The sequence below is a fragment of the Candoia aspera genome, chromosome 14, assembly GCF_035149785.1.
Source record: "Candoia aspera isolate rCanAsp1 chromosome 14, rCanAsp1.hap2, whole genome shotgun sequence".
In the NCBI taxonomy this organism is placed as follows: Eukaryota; Metazoa; Chordata; class Lepidosauria; order Squamata; family Boidae; genus Candoia; species Candoia aspera.
In genome coordinates this window covers 1,481,945-1,502,213 of record NC_086166.1, presented here as the reverse complement: position 1 = coordinate 1,502,213, position 20,269 = coordinate 1,481,945, and the positions used below count along the sequence as shown (strand labels likewise).

The 20,269-nt window shown below is 54.1% G+C and overlaps 1 protein-coding gene across 1 annotated transcript in view; it reads left to right on the top strand.

Annotated features, from left to right (window-relative positions):
• The first annotated feature begins 1,764 nt into the window (after positions 1–1,764).
• LLGL1 (LLGL scribble cell polarity complex component 1) overlaps positions 1,765–20,269 on the top strand; it is a 39,836-nt gene continuing 21,331 nt past the window's right edge. Inside the window, exons 1-2 of the mRNA XM_063314689.1 lie at positions 1,765–1,934; positions 12,063–12,160. Coding sequence (XP_063170759.1) covers positions 1,770–1,934; positions 12,063–12,160 — 263 coding nt within the window. The 5' untranslated portion in view covers positions 1,765–1,769. The remainder of the gene's footprint in view (positions 1,935–12,062; positions 12,161–20,269) is intronic.

Sequence of the window (20,269 nt, the reverse complement as noted above, 5' to 3'; positions counted from 1 at the left end):
GTCCGCATGTCAGAATAAGAGATGCTGAATCGCGTGAGCCGCGTTGCAGCAGGGTGTTTTGGAATGCTGCCCCACCAAGAACACCGCCACTCAATTTGCACAGCTTGCGAGGTTTATGAAATACAACAGTGCGTGTGTGTGACGCCAAGGCTAAGCCAACCCACATTATGGCTAAGTGCTCTGCGTGAATCAGATGACTGAGGCGGCAGCCATGCTTGAGTCTTATTGGGAGGACGGACAGATTTTTGCTCCCACGTAAAAGCCCTTGATTTCACAGCATTCCTCCTTTGCAGTGCAATGAGGCTTACAGTACTTGGAAGGAGGGACTGGTACCTTCAACAGGGATTACCCCCTCCAAAGTTAAAAGGGACCAGAGCAGTATTTCTCAACCTTGGCACCTTGAAGACGTGTGGACTTCAACCCCCAGAATTCCCCAGCCAGCCATGCTGGCTGGGGAATTCTGGGAGTTGAAGTCCATACATCTTCAAGGTGCCAAGGTTGAGAAACCCTGGAGTAGAGCCTTACAGGTAGTCCTCACTTAACAACCATTCTTTAGTGATGGTTTGGACTTACGACGGTGCTGGGAAAACTGACTTGCAACCAGTCCTCACACTTACGACCATTGCCTGTCCCCACAGTCACAGGATCACGATTTGGGCGCTTGGCAACTGGTTCACATTTATGACTGTCACAGCATCCTGTGGTCACATGATCGCCATTTTCAGCCTTCCCAGCTGGCTTCTAGCAAGCAAAATCAACGGGGAACCGCATAACTCGCTTAATGAACGTGAGGTTTGTTGCCTGCAGTGACTCAATTAACCGCTGCAAAAAAGGTCGTAAAATTGGGTTGGATTTGCTTAATGACCGTTTTGCTTAGCAACCAAAATTCCGGTCCCAGTTGTGGTCCTTAAGTGAGGACTACCGGTAGCATCCATGGTGGAATTGCCCAAAGAGGAATTTATGTTCCCTCTTCCACAATACTCAAACTTCGGCCCCACCTGGGGAAGCCACTTTGGCCGAGGCGCTCCGCATCTGTCCTTCTCGGCTGAGACTTGTCTGGGCACCCTGTACCCGAGTGGGGAGGGGGCAAACAACAGATGGCAGCCTCTGGATGGGGGGTGCCTGCCAGCGCCGTGGGGAAGGCGTGGAGCCCGGCTGCAGCGAGGCCCCCCGCGCGGGCCGGCGGCGGGAGCGCGAGTCGGGCGGTGCCGGAGCCTGCAGCTTCTCCGGGCGCTCCGCGGGCATCCCACCGCGCCGGGGCGGGGGCCCGGAGCAAGGCCGAGGGGCGCGGGGCAGCAGCGGGCCTCCGCCACCGTGCGCCCTCCCGCAGGAGCCCAAAGCCGCGGCTGCTTCGGACGCGTCCCGGGGAGGAAGCGCGCCCTGCCGGCACTCCGCGCTCGACCGCCGGCTCCGCCCCGCAGGGCTGGCGCGGGCGGGGCTCCGCGAGAGGCAGCGCCTCCCTCGGCGGGCGCCCGCGCCGGACCGAAAGACTACGTTTCCCGGCAGGCGGCGGGGGCGCGGCGCAGGCGCAGGCGCGGGGCACAGCTGGAGGGGAGGGGAGGGGAGGGGAGGGGACGGGAGGGAGCGCCGCCCGCCCGCGCGTCTGCCTGCTCCGGCGGGGCGCGCGCTCGTCGGCAGCCTATTGTCTGGCCGGGGTCTCGCCTCCCGCGGGCCGCGCTGATTGGCTGGCGGCGCCCCCCGCCCGGCGCCCCCGCCCCTTTTTCTGCCGCCCGCGCGACCGGGGCGCATCCGCGCTCCTCGCCTGCTGGATGCGGAGGGCGCCGCCGCCGCCGCTGCATGGGGGAAGCGCCGCCGCCGGGCCGCCTCGCCCCGCGCCCGCGCCGCTCGGCAAGATGATGAAGTTTCGCTTCCGCCGCCAGGGCCACGACCCGCAGCGGGAGAAGCTCAAGCAGGACATCTTCGCCTTCAACAAGGTCCGGGCCCGGCCGGGCGCCCCCACACCCATCATCCCCGGCCCGGGGCCTCCGCAGCGCTCCGGCGGGGCCCCTGCGCGGGACGGCGCCAGTCCTCGCCCGGGCATCTCCGCCGCGGGGGGAGCCGAGGTCCCGCGCGTCTGGCGGGCGCCCGGTTGGAGCAGGGGGGAGGCAGCGGCTTAGGCTGTCGGAGGCGGCGGCGGACCGGGACGCAGCGCGGGGGCAGCGAGCAGCCTCCTTCGGCTGTTTTCCTGTTTTAGGGCTCCTTGTGCTTGGGGGGGGGTGCGGGGGGGAGGGGTGGCGCGCTCCAGCTGGGTCTGCCTCCCCCCTGCTTGTTCGGGGCCGGGAGAAGGAGGGGGCGGAGAATGGGGACTTTAAAGAAGGAGTCCTGCCTTTCCCCCCTCTGGGTGCGGGAGGGAGGGGGGGAGTCACCCCGTCTTGCGGAGGGGCCTGTGCTGGTTCTGCTTTTGGGTGGGGGGAGGAGAAGGAGAGTGGAATTCTGCCCAGCCTGCTCACTCCCCAGGAAAAAAGGGGCGATCCTTGAGGCAGGGTCCTCTGAAGGCTGGGGAGGGACCCTGATCCGCCCCCTCCCACTGGGAAAGAAGCTGCCCGTGTTGCCTTTGCTGGTCCCCCCCACCGCCCTGTCCCCATCCCCTTTGCCTCTGAGGCTGCCTGTCCCTCCTTGCAGGGTTGAGAGCCAAGAGGGGGGGCTGTGGTGGGCCCCTCCTTTTGGGGGGGGGTTAAAAGATGGGAAAGACAATGGGGGGACCAGGTCCCTGGGGGCACAGCCTGAGGCAGCTTCACCCCCTGCCCAGGAGTAACTTCCCCAGCCCAGCCAGGCTTTGTGTTCCTGGGGTACCCAGCAAAGAGCTTTGGAGCCCCTTCGGGGTGTGTGTGTGTGCGCGTGTGTGTTTACCTGCATTTTTTATTTTCCTTTCCAGTTTCCTCCCTTCCCACGCTTGCTCCCAGCAAAGGTGTCTCTCCCTTTCTCTGCCGGGGAGGGGTTGGTGGAAGGGAGAGCTCCTTAATTTGTTTGTAAAGCATCCTCAGTGCTGCTTGACTTTTGGGGGGGGCGGGGTTAAGCAGAGCAGCAGCAGGCTCCCCCCCAGAAGGAAGCCTCGGGTCCCCCAAGGATGCATCTGGCTCTGGACTGAGAAAGGAACAGACCCAACATCCCGCCCCCCCCCAGCCCCCGCCCCTTTGCAGACACAAAACTGCCCCTTTCCCCTTCACAGCCAGTTTGCCCCAGAGGGAAAGGACTCCGGAGTGGGAGGTGGGGTGTCCATTGTGAAGCTGTGGATTTCTCCCCTGCGCCTCCCCCCCTTCCTTGGCCATCTGCAGCTCTTCCACCCCCACCCCTTTTTCACTCCTTCCCCTTCGGAGTGAATGGAAGCAATAAAACTCTGGAGCTGAGTATCTGCACGGCCGGAAGGCCGGCCTTTGACGAGGGAGAATTAAGACAGTTCTTTCTTCAAACCTTCAGCGTGCTTGGGGGGCGGGGGTTGGCAGGGTGTGGAGATGCTTCTTTGTCCCTTAAATAGCTCCCAGGCCCCCTCCCCCCCTCCTCCGAAGAGTTTTAAGGCGTTTTTTGGATACGAGACTGGGGCATTCTGCGAGCCAACTCAGCTGTTCCTGGTGACACTCAGGAGTATGGGAAAGAGTCGTCCAAAGAAGGACGGCTCCTGTTCACCCCCCCCCCCCACAACAGCCTGGCCACTGTGTCCAGAGCTCGGGAGCAAATCTTTGGGGCGGGAAGAAATCCATCCCCTTTGCAGCTCTTACAAGCAGATGCTGAAGGGCTGGACGAAACCCAGCTGTGGGTGTAGGAGGGCTGCTCATGATCCAGCCTCCCCCTCCCCAAGTGGTGGTGGGTTTCAGAGTCCCTGGAGAGCACCAGGTTGGGGATGCTGATACAGGCAGAGCTTGTCCATATTCCCAGGAGGCTAAAACCCCGGATTTGCACCTTCAGAGTATGCTGGGATTCCTGGTTTGTTGCTTCAGCGGCTCTGCTTGTTTAATGAGAAAGTGAGAGCCGCTGAGCTAGGTCTGGACCAAGATTTCTGTCGGGAGGACATTAAACAATACCCCGCCTGGGCCGGGCTCAAGCTTGATAGCCAAAAGGTTTACTTCGATTGCTTGTGTTGCTGCCATTTTCTCTGCAGGATAGATTCCTCCCCCCTTACAGTCTTCCCTTTTTTCCTTCTGCACTTTTTTTGTGCTTCCTTGTGCTGCCTCTTAAAATTAGCTGTTCCAGGCCCTGCATCGCTGGAGGGGAGAGGGGAGAGGAGCTAACGAAATCCAGTGTGTATCTGGGATGCATCCCCTGCTATGTTTGCTCTAGACAAATAGCCTGCGGTCCCTTCTTGCTCTGGGTCAGATTTGGGGCCGTGACTCCCTTGACCTGGGAGCCGCTGTTGCTGACCAAAGATATGGGATGCGTTCAGCCCACATCTTCTTGGGAAACATCAGCTTTTTTCCCTTCCTTCCGCCCCCCAACATTGTTGGTTGAGGAATATTGCGATCTCATCTCTTCTTTCTTCGATATGGCCAAAACCGAGTTAGGAATGTGCCCGAAACGGCCTGCGTGCAGGGCAGAAAACTCAAAACTGATGTCTGCTGGTTACCAACTGCTCTGGGAGTTGATTCCCCCCTTTTCTCGTTGCTCCTGTTTTTTTCCTGAAAAGAAGTTTGTGCGGGGTTGTGCAGGTCAGAATTAACTTTCCACTGTTGTGCCTAGATGCAGCTATACGTGTTTTAATCCTGCCCTCTTTCCTGGTGCACGGCATGGCGTCATCTTTCTTTCTCTCCCCCTGTTGGCAATCCTTACAACAGCCTTGTGGGGTAGGCTGGGGCAGTGGTTGGTCCAAGATCAGTGAGTGAGCTCTGGGGCTGAGGAAGGGCTTGAACTTCTGCCTGGCCGCTCATCACCCTGCCCGGCGTGGATAATCCGGCAGTTTCTGGTATTTTTGAACTCCCAGGGGGCCCACAGAAGGCAGCCCCAAGGCAAGGTGGCTGAAGCAGCCTGCGTGGCGTCTTTGCCCCTTGCAGGGGAAACAAAGTCCTGCCTGTGGCTCTTCCATCTTGGAGCCATCCTTGGTCGGGGATGGCCCCCTATGCAACAAGGCAACCTTCCGGTGGTGTCTCTGCCTGCCACCCGGCGTGTTGCAACAGGGAAGGGGTGGGAAAGGTTCCCTCCCTGACTGGGATGCGTTTTGCCTGTGAGCCTGCAGTTAAAAGGCCCAGGAGCGCAGCCAGTGAAAAGAATTGGGGGGGGGGGTACGGTGCGATTGCTCCCATTTCTTGGTATTATTATTTTGAACTCTGCCGAGGGAGGCCACCCAGAGGCCTGTTGAACTTGGAAGGGCTTGCTCTGTGATCCCACCTGGCACATGTGGGCTTGACAAACAGAGCCGGCAGATGGCCCTGTTCCTGGGCCCCCGCGGGCTCTCCCTCGTTGGTGCACTCACGGTGCCTCCTGGCACAGCCCTGGACGAGCACCTTTAAAATGGCGATGGTGCTCCTACCTGCACACGTGCCCAGGACACCTCCATGGCTGAGTTCAGGCACCCCATCAGTCCCGGCTAAACTAGGGCTGGGTGGCTTGGGGTTCAGCTGGTGACAGGAAGCCCGAGCAGCATGAAATCTATCAATTTATTACGGTCATAGACCAGTACAAGCAGAGTGCCTGTGACTATATATAAATCTATCTTAATAGATAATAAACTAAATAAAAGTTAAGACAAAGTTAAAATACTTTTACAAAATAACCTAGCTAACATATGTGAGTGAGGTCCAGGGTGCAGTCTATATTTAAACAATAAAATAAACACTAAAATGATATAAGCATAATAACATCTAAGATTACAAAGAAGTGATATCTAAAATTTGAATGAATTATAATTACATAAAATGTGCTTGGGTTGTGGAAAATTGGCCCATCAGGCATTAAGTCACTATAGGTTTTGATGTTGTTGTTGTTGTTGAGGGCAGCAGGTCCCACAGACTCAGGACTTCTGGGTTGTTGACCTGGGATTAGGGTATTTTGTGAACCCAGACCGTGAATAACCAGATTCACCCATCTTGAGGCAGCCCTGTTTGACTTTATTCAGAAGCAGATCGGCTACCTTTGGAAAGCTGGTTTTAAAATAACATTCATCCTCTCCCCCAGCAGAAAATCCACATGAAGACTGTTTGGGAATTAAGCCCCTAGTCCTCATGACTGTAAAAAGTGAAGATGCACTACAAATTCCCTCTTTTTTCCTGAAGTCGAAAACTGAGCCACAAGGCTGCCTGTCTCGGATGGCCTAACTCTTGCGGCAGAAATGCGAAAGCTGGGAATGCTGTGCCTGAAAGCTCTCTGTATAACGAAGTTCCATGCAAATTAAAGTACAACAGCAGGGCCTGACAGATGGCGAATCTGGGACGCCTTTTCTCTGCTGCGCTGTTCTTGTGTGTCCGTGGACTTTGCAGCAGAGGAAAGACTCAACACTTTTAATAGTTCCCCCCTTCGGAAGACAATCCGGAGGTCTCTCCTGGATGCAGAAAACAGCTGCCAAGTGTGTGATGCCTCAGGTAGGATTAACAAGCAGAAGTAGCGCTATTCCCAGCCTCCGTGGGAAGGTGTAACTTGGGGTATATTTAAGGCAGGTACCATCTGCCCACTGGGCACAGCTGATACAGTTTGGGCCTCCATGTCTGCTTGAAGAGGTGTTAGGGAGAAATAGAGTCGTCTTACCTATTCCAGTTTTCTTTAAAGAAGAGTCTTTGGGAATTATTATTCCAGAATAAGAGTGTTCCTCCCTCTCCCCCCCCCCAATGCTTTGCATGAAGGGGCAGCGACCTGCAGAAGTATGGACTCTGTATGAGGTGTTGCATTGCATCCAGCTTGCTTGCTCGCTCCTGTGCAGTTGGTGTGCCGTCAGTCCTTTCTGGTTATGATAGGAGTACAGGTAGTCCTCATTTAACCACCACAATTGGGACCAGAATTTCAGTTGCTAAGCAAAGCAGTCATTAAGTGAATCCGATCTGATTTTATGACCTTTCTTGCAGTGGTTGTTAAGCGAATTGCTGCACATGTTAAGTGAACTAAGTGGTTGTTAAGCAAATCATGCAGTTTCCCCATTGATTTTGCTTGCCAAAAGCCAGCTGGGAAGGTTGAAAATGGAGATTATGTGACTGGGATGCTGCAAGGGTCATAAATGTTCCCAAGCGCCCAAATTGTGATCATGTGGCCACAGGGATGCTGCAACGCTCATAAATGTGAGAACTGATCTTAAGTCTTTTTTTCAACACCGTTGTAAGTCTGAACCACCACTAAACAGATGGTTGCTCAGTGAGGACTACCTGTATTTGGGAAGGGAAGGAGATGGCCAGCAGACCTTGTACCCCCTGGGCTGTTGTTTGATTTCTGCTCAGTTCGAACACCTTGTAACAAGGAATCTAGGTGCTGTTGGTCCGCTGTGTAAATTGGTGTGCGGGCAAGTATTTCTGCCCAGGTTTGCGTAACAGCCAGGACGGGCCGAAGCACTGGGGAGCCCTTGGTTTGGATCTCAGCCCCTTTAGCCGTTTCACAGGAATGGGTCTTTCTCTCCGGCATGTTTGGGCCGAAGCAGAGCCTGCCAAGCGCAGTGGGATAGCTGCCCAGGGAGCCTTAGGCGAGCTGCTCCCTCTCGGCCTCCACCTTCCTCTCGACAAAAGGCGGATGGTGCTCACTCACCTCACAGGATTGTTAAGATTGCTGGCCTCCCATGTGCCACATTCCTGGAATATTCTAAACCAGTGTTTCTCAACCTCAGCAACTTTAAGACTAGTGGACTTCAACTCCCAGAATCCCCCCGCCAGCATGGAGGATTCTGGGAGTTGAAGTCTACCCATCTTAAAGTTGCTGAGGTTGAGAAACCCTGCTCTAAGCCGCTGTGCTTCTGTGCGAGCACTGAGGAGCAGGAGTCTGCAAAGCGCACTCCCCAAGGCCCCCCGCCCCCAACTCTGCTCCCTGCTTCTTTTCAAACTAATGGAAAGATGCGACACCCCCCGCCAGGGGGGACTGGTTGGGGAGGAGGATGGAACTTGTGGAAATGGCTAAATTGACTTCTTTGATCAGAGAAACAACAATGTCTACATTTATGGCTGACTGGAACCCCTTATGGGCTTTTTGCATGAAAGGCAAGAAATGCCCTTATGACTTGCGGCTTGGATGATAGGAGAAAAAGGGGGTAATAGAAAAAAGTGAGCTTTCTTTTTTAATCCTGGAGTAAGAGATAATTTTGTAATTGTACTTATATTTGCTGCAAAGGAAATTGGAAGCCCCCTCCCCTCCCTCCCTCCCCTTTACTTTCTATTAGTTTGGGTTAGTTTTTATGTTCTTTGTAAAACTTTTAATAAAACGTATTTAAAAAAAGTAAACTGGAGATGCTGGAATGGGGGGGGCATTTTGAATGCAAGCGGGTCCCCCCTTTGGAAAGCTGGGATGCAGCCCTGGGTGAAAGGGGTAACCTACATCAATCTGAGCTTCTGCAGAACTCCCCCGGGCCTTGGTTTGCTTTTTTGCAGGGAGCAGCATTATTAGCCGGGCTGGGCCGCCCGGGCATTCGGGCTTCCAGAGACGCAATGAGAGAACGGGCATTCCTGTTTCCTTGCGGTGAATTCCTCCCTCGTGTAAATGTTTTCTGACCTGCGTCTCCCCGCGCTCCCCCAGTGGATCGATTGGTGGCTGCTTCCCGGGAGGCTTGGTGCGGGCAGCGTGCCAGGCGGCGGGCAGATGCACGGGAGGGAGATGCAGGGCTCGGCCGTCTCGGTTGTGGGGGTTGGCAGAGGCTGTTTGCGTTGCCCAGCAGAACCCTCCGGAGAAGAGAAGCCTCTTTCCTTTTGCCATCCGGGATGTCCCTCTGCCATTTCTGCGTGGGGAGGGGGCGGTAAGCGTCTTGGATCTCCCACTCGCTGAGGGACCAGACGCTCTGTGCCGGCGGGTGCGCCGATGCTGGATTGGGGGGTGGGTGACTTTCCGGATGTTCCCAGATTACGGCCGTCCTCTCCATCGCTGCTGCTGCTGCGAATGGTACTTCGGGAACCCCCGGAGGCCCCAGATTCAGCTGAGCAGCCTTTGCGGCTTTCCCTGCAGCTGCGCAACGCAAATCTCTCTCTCCCCACCCCCCTCTTGTTCGGGAGCGGGAGGGGCCTCGACTTGGGCGAGCTTTGGCGGGTAGGAGCCAAGCAGCAGGGGCAGTTTATCTGCCCGCTTGGAACCTGGACGCGCTCAGCCAGAGCGATTCCCCCGCGGGGTGTGAGCCTCAAGGCGTCTCCGCTGAAAGGCAGGGGTTTCCCCCCTTCCCGAACTGGGCCGGTCCTGCCGGTCAGCAAGGAAGCCGCAGTTCACGAGTACTGGAGGTGGCCGCGGTCCTCCCATCTGGCCTCCTACTGCAGGGCTATCTTCTCTGCTCATCGGGGCAGGATCTGGAATGAAAATACGCACCGGGGTTGACTCCAACTCCACCCGTGTTTGGCTGTGATGCTCTCAGGGTGGGTGGTAGGCTCAACCCCAGTGTGGCAGGGCGATGTGGGCAGGACTTGCCCTGCTTGGCCTTTGCCGCCCATTTGGCTGAGGCAGGATCGTGAATGCAAAGCAAAGTGCTGAGGGCGGCGCAGCCCTTGCAGGTGCCTGCTTTCTCTGGGATGCGTGGAGGCTCCCTCTGTGGCTGTCCCCGTTTTTCCGTCAGCAGCTCCTGCAGCTGCTCTTTGGTCCTGCTCCATCCTTGCGCCTGCAGTGACCCTCTCTTTCCTGCTGAGGGATTGTCCTTCAGGGAGAGGAGTTTGTGGGCGCAATCTGGATTGCAGGAGGGGCTGAGCTGGCTGTGGTCCTTTCCCCACCTTTGCTGGGAATGCAACGCGCCTTTAGCGTATTGCAAGATTATTGGACATGCACGGCGTTCAATCCTGTCTCCTCACACTTCTCTCCTGCAGGGACCAAATATATATATATATATATGCCTGGTGCAGGAAATTTGTTTGATTTGTTCCTAACACATCTGCCTCAAGAGACCAGGTTGCAAGGAATGGGAAGGAAATGACCCTTTTTGCAGCCTTTGGCAGCTACCGCTTGGCCAGGGCTGTTTTTTAAAATCCACCTGCTCACATACCAGAATGCCGTCTAACCCTGTCCATAAAATGGAATTCTTAATGCATTGCTTTGGATTCTCTGTTAGATGTTTGCCTCTGAAATTTGTCATGAAGCCAGTTGAGGTTTCTATAGACACTCTTGCTACTTCAAAGGCCAGTATTGTGCTGCATATTATGGGCGATGTCCGGTTCTCAGAATGTGGAGGAGGATTGGAAAGAATGAGCAGGGCCTGCTTGATTTAGGCATGTGCTAAAAGGACTCTGCTTTTGCCGATGATGAGCCATTCTTTAGTTTGAGTGTAAAATTCAGGAAGGGAAGAAGGAGGGGAAGATGGAAAGGGAAGGAAGGAAGGATGGAAAGGGAAGGAAGGAAGGAATCTCCTAGATCTTGGGTGTGTACAGAAACACATTTGAGACTTCCTCAACTGGAGTGCTTTGGTGACCTTGGATTTTTCATCCCAGCTAGCATGGCATGGCCCTCTATAAATGAAGCTAATCTTGCCTCACCCAGCCCACGATTCCTAAGTGTTCCTATTTCTCCTTTTAAAATAAGGGATGGGCAAAAACTGGGTCCTGGGTAACCAGATGAGGCTTCGGGAGCCTCCAGATGCCTTCCAGACCTCCTCCTCCTCCTCCTCCTCCTCCTCCCCCCCTCCCAGCCATGCAAAGCAACCCCGGGAGCTGGGGAGGGTGGGGGGCTTTAGGTTCAAACCTGCTGGTGATCTGGGGGGGATCCCCGCTCTGCTTCTCATCCGGAGGGCCTAGACACCACCAGGCCAGGATGTTTTCTCAACTGGGGGTGTGTGCTTCCCAGAGGGCCCCTGGCCCCTGCTTCTCCTGTGTGGTCTCCTGAGGTGGGGAGAAGGGGGCTGAGGCTGACCAGGGAGAGGAAGCAAGGACCTTTCTGCTGGAGAGCACTTTCAGAGTGCCTTTCTCTCCGTTAGCTGCCAAGAATTCTCTTGCATTGACCCTGTGCCTGGGAGAGATGAAGTTGGAATTGGCTGAAAAGATTCGTTTGTCCGTCCACTCCTGCGGTCCTGGGCTGAATGGATTCTCGGGGGGAGGGGAAGGAGGGAAGGTTCCTGGACTGCACTCTGGGCCAACTCTTTATTAATCAATTCTTTCTTTCTGAAGTCTCTGGAGCTGGCCTGGAGTGGACTGGTCCACCTGCGTTGAGTGGGTTGCCTTGAGTTCCTTAATTCATTAGTAGAGGTGTTGGCCGGTCTGGAAGACCACCAGCTCCTTTGGACCTGTTCAGGGAACATCTGACAAAGAGCCTGGCCCTTAAGTGAGGTTGCCAACTCATTCCAGCTCGGCCCCCCTGACTTTTTAGCCAGCTGTGCAGAAATAGAAAGGGTGAAGTTTTTCCCATCGCTTCATTTCCAAGCCTGGAAAAGCTTCAGCAGTTGCTTTTCTTCCCCTGTGGCTTGACAGAAATAAAGAGGGTAGAAATAAAAAAAGAAAGGTTGGCCTTCTCAAAGTCTTTGGGTTGGTTAAGAAGTCGAGCAGAGTCAGGAAAAAAAACTTGGCAACTCGGAGAAGAATGAGTACCTCTTCCAAAGTTGTTATTCCCCTACCATGTCTAAAATTGGTACATGCTGCATACAGCCTAAACATTTATTTATTCATTCATTTATATATCAGTTTTATATGGCCTGAGTCTTATTGTCTGAAGGGGAGACATTGAGGGGGTTTCATTAATGCCCCTTCCTCCTTTCTCTCTGTGGCTCGGCTGGCACATCCTTGGATAGTGTTTGATATGTTCTTGGGATTCATACAACCCAACAGTTGGAAGCCTGCTTGGACCAAAGCAACACGGCTCCCTGGCTTGTGTGATGCTGTGGCAGAGGTCTCCTTGACCTGGAAAGTAGTTTGGGGGCCACTGGTCTGAGAACCATCTGCTTCTGCGTCTCCCGGGCCTTCCTGTCATCTCCCATCCTGGAAAAGCATGCCCAACAATCTCCCTCTGCTTTGACGGCCCTCCAACATGATGTTTTCTTCTCCTTTTCCTTCCAGATGGTGGAGCATGGCTTCCCCAACCAGCCCAGCTCCTTGGCCTTTGACCCCAAGCTGCGCATTATGGCCATTGGAACCAAATCGGGAGCAGTCAAAATGTATCCTTCTTGGTGTGGCAACAGCTGCCTTTCTGGGCCTGGAGTGCTGGCAGAAGGTGAAGACGAGGGTCCCTGTCAAGCCTGGAGAACTGGTATTGGATACCATCTGGGGGATTGGGAAAAGACCCTCAGTCCTTGGGTGCACTGATGTGGATTGGTTCAGAATCCTTGCTGAGGGAGGATCTGTGCATGTGCATCTTTAATGTGTCTTCTGGGAATTATAGCATATTCTAAGCCAGGGTTCCCCAACCTGACAGACTTCAGGGATGTTGGGATTGCAACTTCCAAAGTGGTTGGGAATTGGGGAAATCGCAGCCCCAACCCCTCTGAAGGTGCCAGCTGAGGGAAAGCTGATTGGGGTGTTTGATCAGCAAACAGGAGCTGCAAAGGTGGAGGTTTAGATGTTTGGTGATAATGGTCCAAACAAAAGTCTTGGTCCTTTTTTGTGAATATACTAGAGCAGAACTTTGCCATGTTTTCTGGATGTTCTCTTGCTAATATTCCTAGCGACCCGGCACTTGGATTGGTTAGCTTTATCTCCATAATGCAAGGTGCTTTGAGAAGGAATCTACCATATTTTCAGTTGGTGAAAGACTTAAGCATGGCCTCCTGTAATTCATTGCTTCTTCCTTCGCCAGAGTTGTGGAAATGGTGAGCCTACAGATAGGCAAAATACAACTCCCAGAATCCCTCTGCCCTTGGTCACGGTGGTCAGGCTGTAGTTCTACAACCGTTAGCAATGCTTTTGCTTGCATTGCTAGTGAAGGTAACCCCAGAATTGCCATGGATTTGTTCCTGGTCAACCATGTCTGTGACTGGATAGCAAGAGGGCAACAGCTGTTCTAGAGGATGTCCAGGATTCTCTTGTAGCCCAGCAGATAGCAATTGGACTTTTCTCATCCTGTATGCTGGTGGACTTTCTGAAGGTCAGCCTTCTCTTACCTCACCTCCAAACTGCAGAATTCTCAGCCATGACAATGCTGGGTAGGATTGAAGGACATTCAGTACTATTGGGGTCAGCCAGCGTGGAGAAGGCTGGTCGAGGTTGAGGACCCCTTAATATACTATAGTTGGAAAACAGGAGACCGTGTTTTCCTTCCTATTTTCTCACATTCACCCATTTTATTTTAATTTTTGCCTGAGTTACAAGACTCAGAACACAAAACATATGGGATTCAGACCACCCCGTTCCCTGACTTACTCTAGTCAGTAAGGCAGGAAAGTATTGGATGCTGCTTCTGGCCGAACTACTGCTTCAGGATGGATGCTGCATCTCCAAGCCTTTCTCAGGTTTCTCCTTTTTGGGGCAATGGCTTGGGAAACTCGAGGTTTCCTTTCTGGAGCATCTTCGTTCTCTGAACTTTGGGGGTGGCCTTCTGCCGAGATGGCTGCAGGACCCATCAGCGCGTCTCCTGCTTGTCACTTGCTACGGGCTCCAAGGTGGACACCGTTTGCCAGCCTTTGCAACTCTCCCAGGGCAGCATCTTCCACATTTCAAGCCTTTCTTGTGCCTCAGCCAGGTAGAGACGTGAAGGGGAACAGCCTTCTTGAGTCCGTTTTTCACCCCTTGGCAGTGTTGCCCTGCTGGGTGTATTTTCTGGCTGTTCCTGAACCCACTGACTATTTGGGGGAGGGGGTGGGGGAGGCAGGACCCAAAGAGAATGGCTGTACCGTCTGCCGTCCTTGTAGCTTCTCTCCGGCGCTCTTAAATTACAGGTGCAGGTTGAAATGACGGAGCCGGAATGCAGGAATTGCTGGTCTTGGAAACCCGGCTGATTTTCTCAGATTTTGGGAGAGGGCCCTGGGCTTCTGTGGCTGCAGGGCGGGATGGATGCTGTTGGTCTTTGCAATGCCTCCTCAAGAGGAGGGTGTCGAGCAATGCCTTGAGGTGGCTTGGTTTACGTTGGAGGGGGCTTATTGGCCAGGCCTGGGGAACTCCAGGCAGTGCACTTGAGGTCCCCATGTGCCATTCTGAACCCCGAGAAAGCAGCCTCCAATGCAGATGTGTGCAATGTGCTTTTAGGGGGGAGTTGAGCTGGGAGGAAGGGCCGCTGACGTCTTGATGTACAGTAGCCTTCCCTAGCAAGCTGGGTGGGGATAATGGGAGTTGAATTCCAGTGCCCTCAGGGTGTACCCAGTTGGATGGACGTGTTAAAACAGTTGCCTCAGAGATCTTCTAGACCAGTGTTGGCCACTTGAAGATGTGTGGACTTCAACTCTGAGAATTCTGGGAGTTGAAGTCCACACATCTTCAAGCGGCCAAGGTTGAGAAACACCGGTCTAGCATGCCCTCCCCAGGAAGGCCATTGTGCTGGGATGCTCTTCACTGACAAGCTGCCCCCCCTTGCCCAGCATGCCACCGTTTTCAACCTTGTGAAAAAGGCTTCTTAACTTTGCTGCGGTTAATCTGGAGCTTAGGGAAGCGGGGGTGATTAAAGATGCTTCAAAGAGCCCCCCTCCGTGGCTGCTGCTGTTTTTCACTGTGGGTTCATGACGACACATCATCTTTTCATTTGGGGTGGCCTCCAAGTGAGGCTGAGCAGGAAGGTTTGAATAATGAAAGAGCAACGGCCTTCCAAGGCCTTCCTGCCCACGGGGTCCTGCGTCCCGCAGGGCCAAGAGTTGGAAAGTTTTCCCCGGGGCTCTTGGCGCTGGACCGCAGTGCACCGTGGTTGAGTTGAGTTGGGGCTGGCGGTGTTTGTGTGTGTGTGTTTGTGTGTGTGTTGTGTGAAGGGCAAAGGGCGAAGGGCGAAGCCTGACTGGAAGGGGGCTGAACAGAGGCATGTGGGAAGCCCCTTGGAATCTTAGCGGCCTCTTTTCAAGCTGAAGCCTTGGCGTGCCTGCTGAAGATGCCGCGTCTCCATGGCATTGGCAGCCTTGTGAATACAATGCGCGGGATGTGCACTTTCTCTCTTCCCTTCTCTTCCCAGGTTGCTCCTGTTTGATCTGTCCTGCACATCCTTGCCTCCCCCTTTCCTGGGGTGGTGGGGTGGAGGCTCAGAGCAATGGCCAGTGTGTGAAAGCAAATCCCCCCCCACAATTTTTAAAATGATTCCTTATCAAGTCCTTTTTCCCGTAGCTGAAATAGGCAGGTCCTGATTAAACGGAAAGCCGTCCGAATCGAACATTGAAGAGAGTGACTTGAGAGTTAAAAATTCCTTAAAGAATGTGCTCCCAGCGTGTTAAGTTTTAAATAAATGGCACAGAGAGAGGCTGGCTGGGATTTCTCTGAAGTCATGGTTGGATAACCCCAAGCTGTTGAATAAACCAGCATGGGCTGGCTCTGTAGAACATGCCACGCCCACGGGATCTCTGCTTGCAGGGAGTTTTCAGTCTGAATTCCTGGCTTGAGAGAAAGGGAAGGAGGTTTAAGCAGGGCAGTTGAATCTGATCAGCAAAGACGTAGCGATTGAAATTTGTCGGCCGTGTGGATTTTAAATCCCAGTGCTGTTGCGTGTATTTTTGGATTGCATTGTGTGTGTCCCCCCCCCCGAAACTGCCAGGTTTCTCTCCCAGTTGCTGCTTGCCGTGGTGCATGTTAATGGCATCTTCACACAGCTTGTCAACCCCTAGGAATTTTTAAACCTAGTTCAAATTGTAAGCCTAGCTTAAATTTTAAAGGCAACTTCTGAAGCAATGGGGGGCTTTGCCTTGGGTCCGTGTCTGTCAGCCTTGGCCACATGCTGGCTGGGGAATTCTGGGAGATGAAGTCCACCCATCTTAAAGTGGCCAAGGTTGAGAAACACTGCTTTGGGTGCTCAGGGACCACAGCCGGTGTCTTGGAGGTGTGAATGCCTCTTTGATCTGGCGAAGCTGCTTGCGAGGAAGAGTTTGCCGTTTGTCTGCTTTCAAAACAATCTGCCTTTTAAAACCTCACTCTGCCCCAGGGAAACACTGTGGTTAGAGCTGGAGTGTGGAAGCACAGGCATCTTTTCAGATCAGCTGGCCTTTTTGTTGTTGCTTTTGCGGCTGGGGCATCTGAGTCTTTGGGGTTTTTTGGTCATTCTGCAATCACCCCTGCCCCGCCGCCCCCAGCATTTCCTTTCAGCATCTGTAGTGCATTGGAAGCCTGTCTTGGCTGCTGGCAGGACATGTTCAGCTTGGCAAGACAACGGAGGAAATGGCTTAAGAACAGAGGATCAAGTTCTTAAAGGGGGGGGGAGTTCTCAGCAGGGCTGGGTAGCAAACAGCTGAGGCAGCTAAAAAAAACTCCTTTTGCTTCAAAGGAGTCTCTGCTTCGAATCCTTCTCCCCGTGGCCATGTGCCGAAAGGAACTGGTGGGGGTGGCAAATGCTGGAATCAGGTTCACCCCTCCCCAAAATGAAACCCCAATCCATCCTGGCACTGGCTCCTGGCCTATGCACACTCCCTTGGCAAAGACAGATGCACCCAGTTCAGTTTGAGAGCTGTAAATCCAATTGCCAGATTTTTGATCTGCAAGTGCGCTCCCTGCTTTTTAGCACACTGGAGGAGGCGTAGGTTAAGAGGCATTATTGCTCATACCCATTCCTTGCTAACAGTAAGTGTATACCCGTCAGGTTGGACACATTTTGGGCAACGCGCCAGAAGCATCATCTAGAGCCCAGTTTTATCCCAAGTGGGTTAATGCTGAAATAGTGTGACCGCCTTATGCAGTTGCCAGCATCCCAACAACTCAGTGGCCCGTGGAGGGGACTGACACACACACAGAGTAAACGTAAAGCACAAGAGGCAGCAACGGGTGGGTGAGTTGGGGGTTGGACTAGAAGACCTCCAAGGTCCCTTCCAACCCGATGATTCATTGACAGGGTGGTCTTGAGCAAGGCGCGTTTAGCTGTATAGCGAAACCTCCACTTAGCGAGTGTTGATGCAACAGGCATCGCCTGCAGCGGATGAGAATTTCCCTGGGGATTTGCCCCCTTTGGAATTGCCATCTTTATAAATTTCTGGGGTGGCAGGCTTTTTTTATTTAATGGATGTTTGTGAGCAAGGGAGACCTCCACCCGATTTGTCTGTTAAAATGTGGTTTTGCTGTATTCTTGTGCTTGCTTTTGTTCATTACTGGATTCATATCCCACCTTTATCCTGTACAACTCAGCGTGCGTTGCTGACTCTGAAAGGGATGGGTGGATGGTAGGTGGGGATGCGTTGAAATGAATGGATCAGATTTCCTCCCTTGGTTGTATCCCTCTTCCTGACTTTGGGGCAGAGATGACCCTCTTCTTCTTAGCCCAAACGTAGAGGGCAACATGGTAGTTTGATTCTTCTCTTCCACATTGGATTTGACGGCTCTTCTGTTGGCGACTTAGAAATAGAGATTAAACCACATCAACAGGGCACTCCTCGCCAGGGATCCTGACAACGTTGCGGGGTGCCGTTCTCGCTGTTAGCCTCTGGCTGCTGTCTCTGAGCAAGGGGCAAATTGGTCCTCTTGGGTGGGAAAACAGGCATCCACTGACTCTCCTAAATTGGGAGAATTGCTCCCGCAGTGCTCGTTTCTTCAGGGGCTTCCATGAGGACTAGCTGCTTGATGTGGTCAGTTCAGGACTTTCTGGAGGCTGTCAAGATAACATTTGTTAATATACTCACCTGTTGCATATTGCATGAGGCTGATCTTAGCGAAATTGACCAGCCAGGCCATGAATTCTAATAAATCAAGATGATAAACATTTTGAGGTTGAGCTCTTCCATCTTCTGGGGCTGGTAAAATGTTTTCTTTTAGGCAACACTTTCCTGTTTCAAGGGTGCTGCTTGAATAAAGCGGGCAGAGTTCCTGCTTGTGAGACTAAAGGGGGGCTGTGGGTGAACTGAGGTTCTGTCTTGGGTCTGTCTGTGCTGGGGTGGAGGACCTCTGGCCCTCTCCAGCCGCAGGGAGCCATAGGGCTCTGGGGAATGACGTCTGCATGGTAGAAAGCCAGGCTGGCGGCTGCCTTGGGTCCCTCTGGCTGAGGGTTTGGCAGCCCTTGGGGGGAGCCAGAAGGAGGGAAAGTGCATCCTGCGCTGGGCTGCATCCTTGCTGACTCCCAGGAGATGAGCAGATCCGGTCCTCAGTCCTCCTCTGAGTACGAACTGAGATTCGGTCCCCTGTTTCTCCGGTGTCCTGGCTGCTGCAGAGCTGCACCCTCGGCTAAAGAGGTGACCTGGGTCCAGAGACGGCAGACAGACGTCTGCGAGGAGGACCACTGTGGGCCGGGCTGTGCGCAGGAGGAGAGAGAGGCAGGAATGCTCGGTGTACGTGAAAATCCTCACGTGGGTCACGGCGAGCGGCTCGGCCCCTCAGCCAGGCACCATCTGGGGCTTCGGCGGTTGCCTTGCGGGAGGGGGGGCAACGCGCCTTCCGCACTGACCTGCCCAGCCCCCTTCCCGGCCTTCCCCCGTCTTCCTCCTGCAACGTGGGAATGGGCGATCGGAAAGGAAGGGGGTAGAGCCTCGAGGGGGGGGCTGCTTTCTGCATTTGAATAGCTGAATGACTTTGGGGGTCACTTCCCAGGGAACTGGGGCAGAAAATCACGTGCGTGTCTGCCTTGTAGCTTTCCCACTGGATGGCCTTCGCTTCGGTTCACCCATTCTGTCTGTTGATTTCCGCAGCCATCGGGGGGGGGGAGCAACCATCGATGACTTTTCTCTGCTTCTCTCGTCTTCTCCAAGGGGTTGTTTCATCATTTTTGGGGGTGGGGGGGATGCCCCAGGCCAGTTATGGGGACAGACACGGTTTGCACTGAGGCATCGGGAGAGCTGCCCTAGATGGCAGCTGGATCCCCTCTCAAAGGCTGGGTGTACCTTAAGCTTGAATAGATTCTTCAAAGTGGGGCTGCAGCTTTGAGGGCCTCCACAAGTCTGGCAGAATGGGGGGGGGGGTCTTCTCCACAAGTGGGAGAGCATTCCTGCCCAGTTAGTGGGGTGCTGCAGGGAGCAAAGGGTGGCTTCTGTCTGAAGTGCCCCATCTTTGCCAACCAGCTATTGATTGATTGATTGATTGATTGATTGATTGATCAAATTTGTCACTGCCCATCTCCTCCCACCTCTTAGCTGTGGGAAGTGCAAGGGTGCAGTTGCGCTCTGCTGCTTCGCTGGGGTCAGCAGTGGGTGTGGCTCTTCCTGGCTTGGCTGGCTGCTCTTAAACCAGGGTGTGAGCTTTTTGTCTGCTGATGCAAAGATCTCTGCCTCCCGGGGGGAGCTGCAATGCTTGCTTGGTGCATCGGACCTCTGGCAGCCTCACGCTCTACCTCAGTCACAGTTCAAGGGGGCTGCTAGCCCCGAGCCCTCCTGTCACTTGCCCACCGCGGCACGGGCCATGACCAAAAGAGTGGTGTTCTCCACGCAGGGGGGCTCAAGTGATTCATGCACAAAATGCCCGGTGTGTGGGTCTGCGGGAGTAAAGCGGGCATCACCACGAAGGTTTATCATGGGGCGTGACTTGTGTGTTTGGGCCAGAGATCTCCCCTTCGGCCCTGATCTCTGCTGCTCCCAAAGTTGCCAGCCCTGTGTTGGCAGAAGGTGCTCTGCCTGCCAGCCTGGGGTGGCTCGGCCAGCCTCGCGGATCTCCTTTGCAGGCTTTTTAGAACTTGCAGCAAGCCAGGTTCCCTGCGGGCTCAAACGGCATCCGCGGCTGTTCCTCTTCGGTTGAACCAGACGGTGTTCATTCTCAGAACCTGTCTGAAGCTCTCCTGCTCACCTGAGAGTTGCTTTTAGCAAAGGGCATCTTCGGGGGAAATCCCATCAAGCTGGTTTGCTTTTAACCCCGAGCGGGTTGCGACGGGGCCTTCCCAACAACGCTAGAGCCACAGGCCACCGTGCTTGGCAAAGGCAGGGCGTTGGGGGCTCCTGGTCGGGGACTGGTGAGCCCCACACGCAAAGGGAATGGTAGATGAACTCTGCTGGAGTGTGCTGAATCCGTGGACTTTTTCTCTGGTCTCCCCATCTGCTCCTGGGTGCCTCAGATTCTGTCGCAATGCGCCGGGCAGACTTTCGAAATGAAGGAAGTAAACCCTGCTCTGCTCTGCAGAATGTATACATAGTTCTCGACTTACGACCACAATTGGGGCCAGAACTTCTGTTGCTAAGTTAGGCGGTCATTAAGTGAGTCACAACCAATTTTACTACCTTTTTGCTGCGGCTGTTAAGTGAATC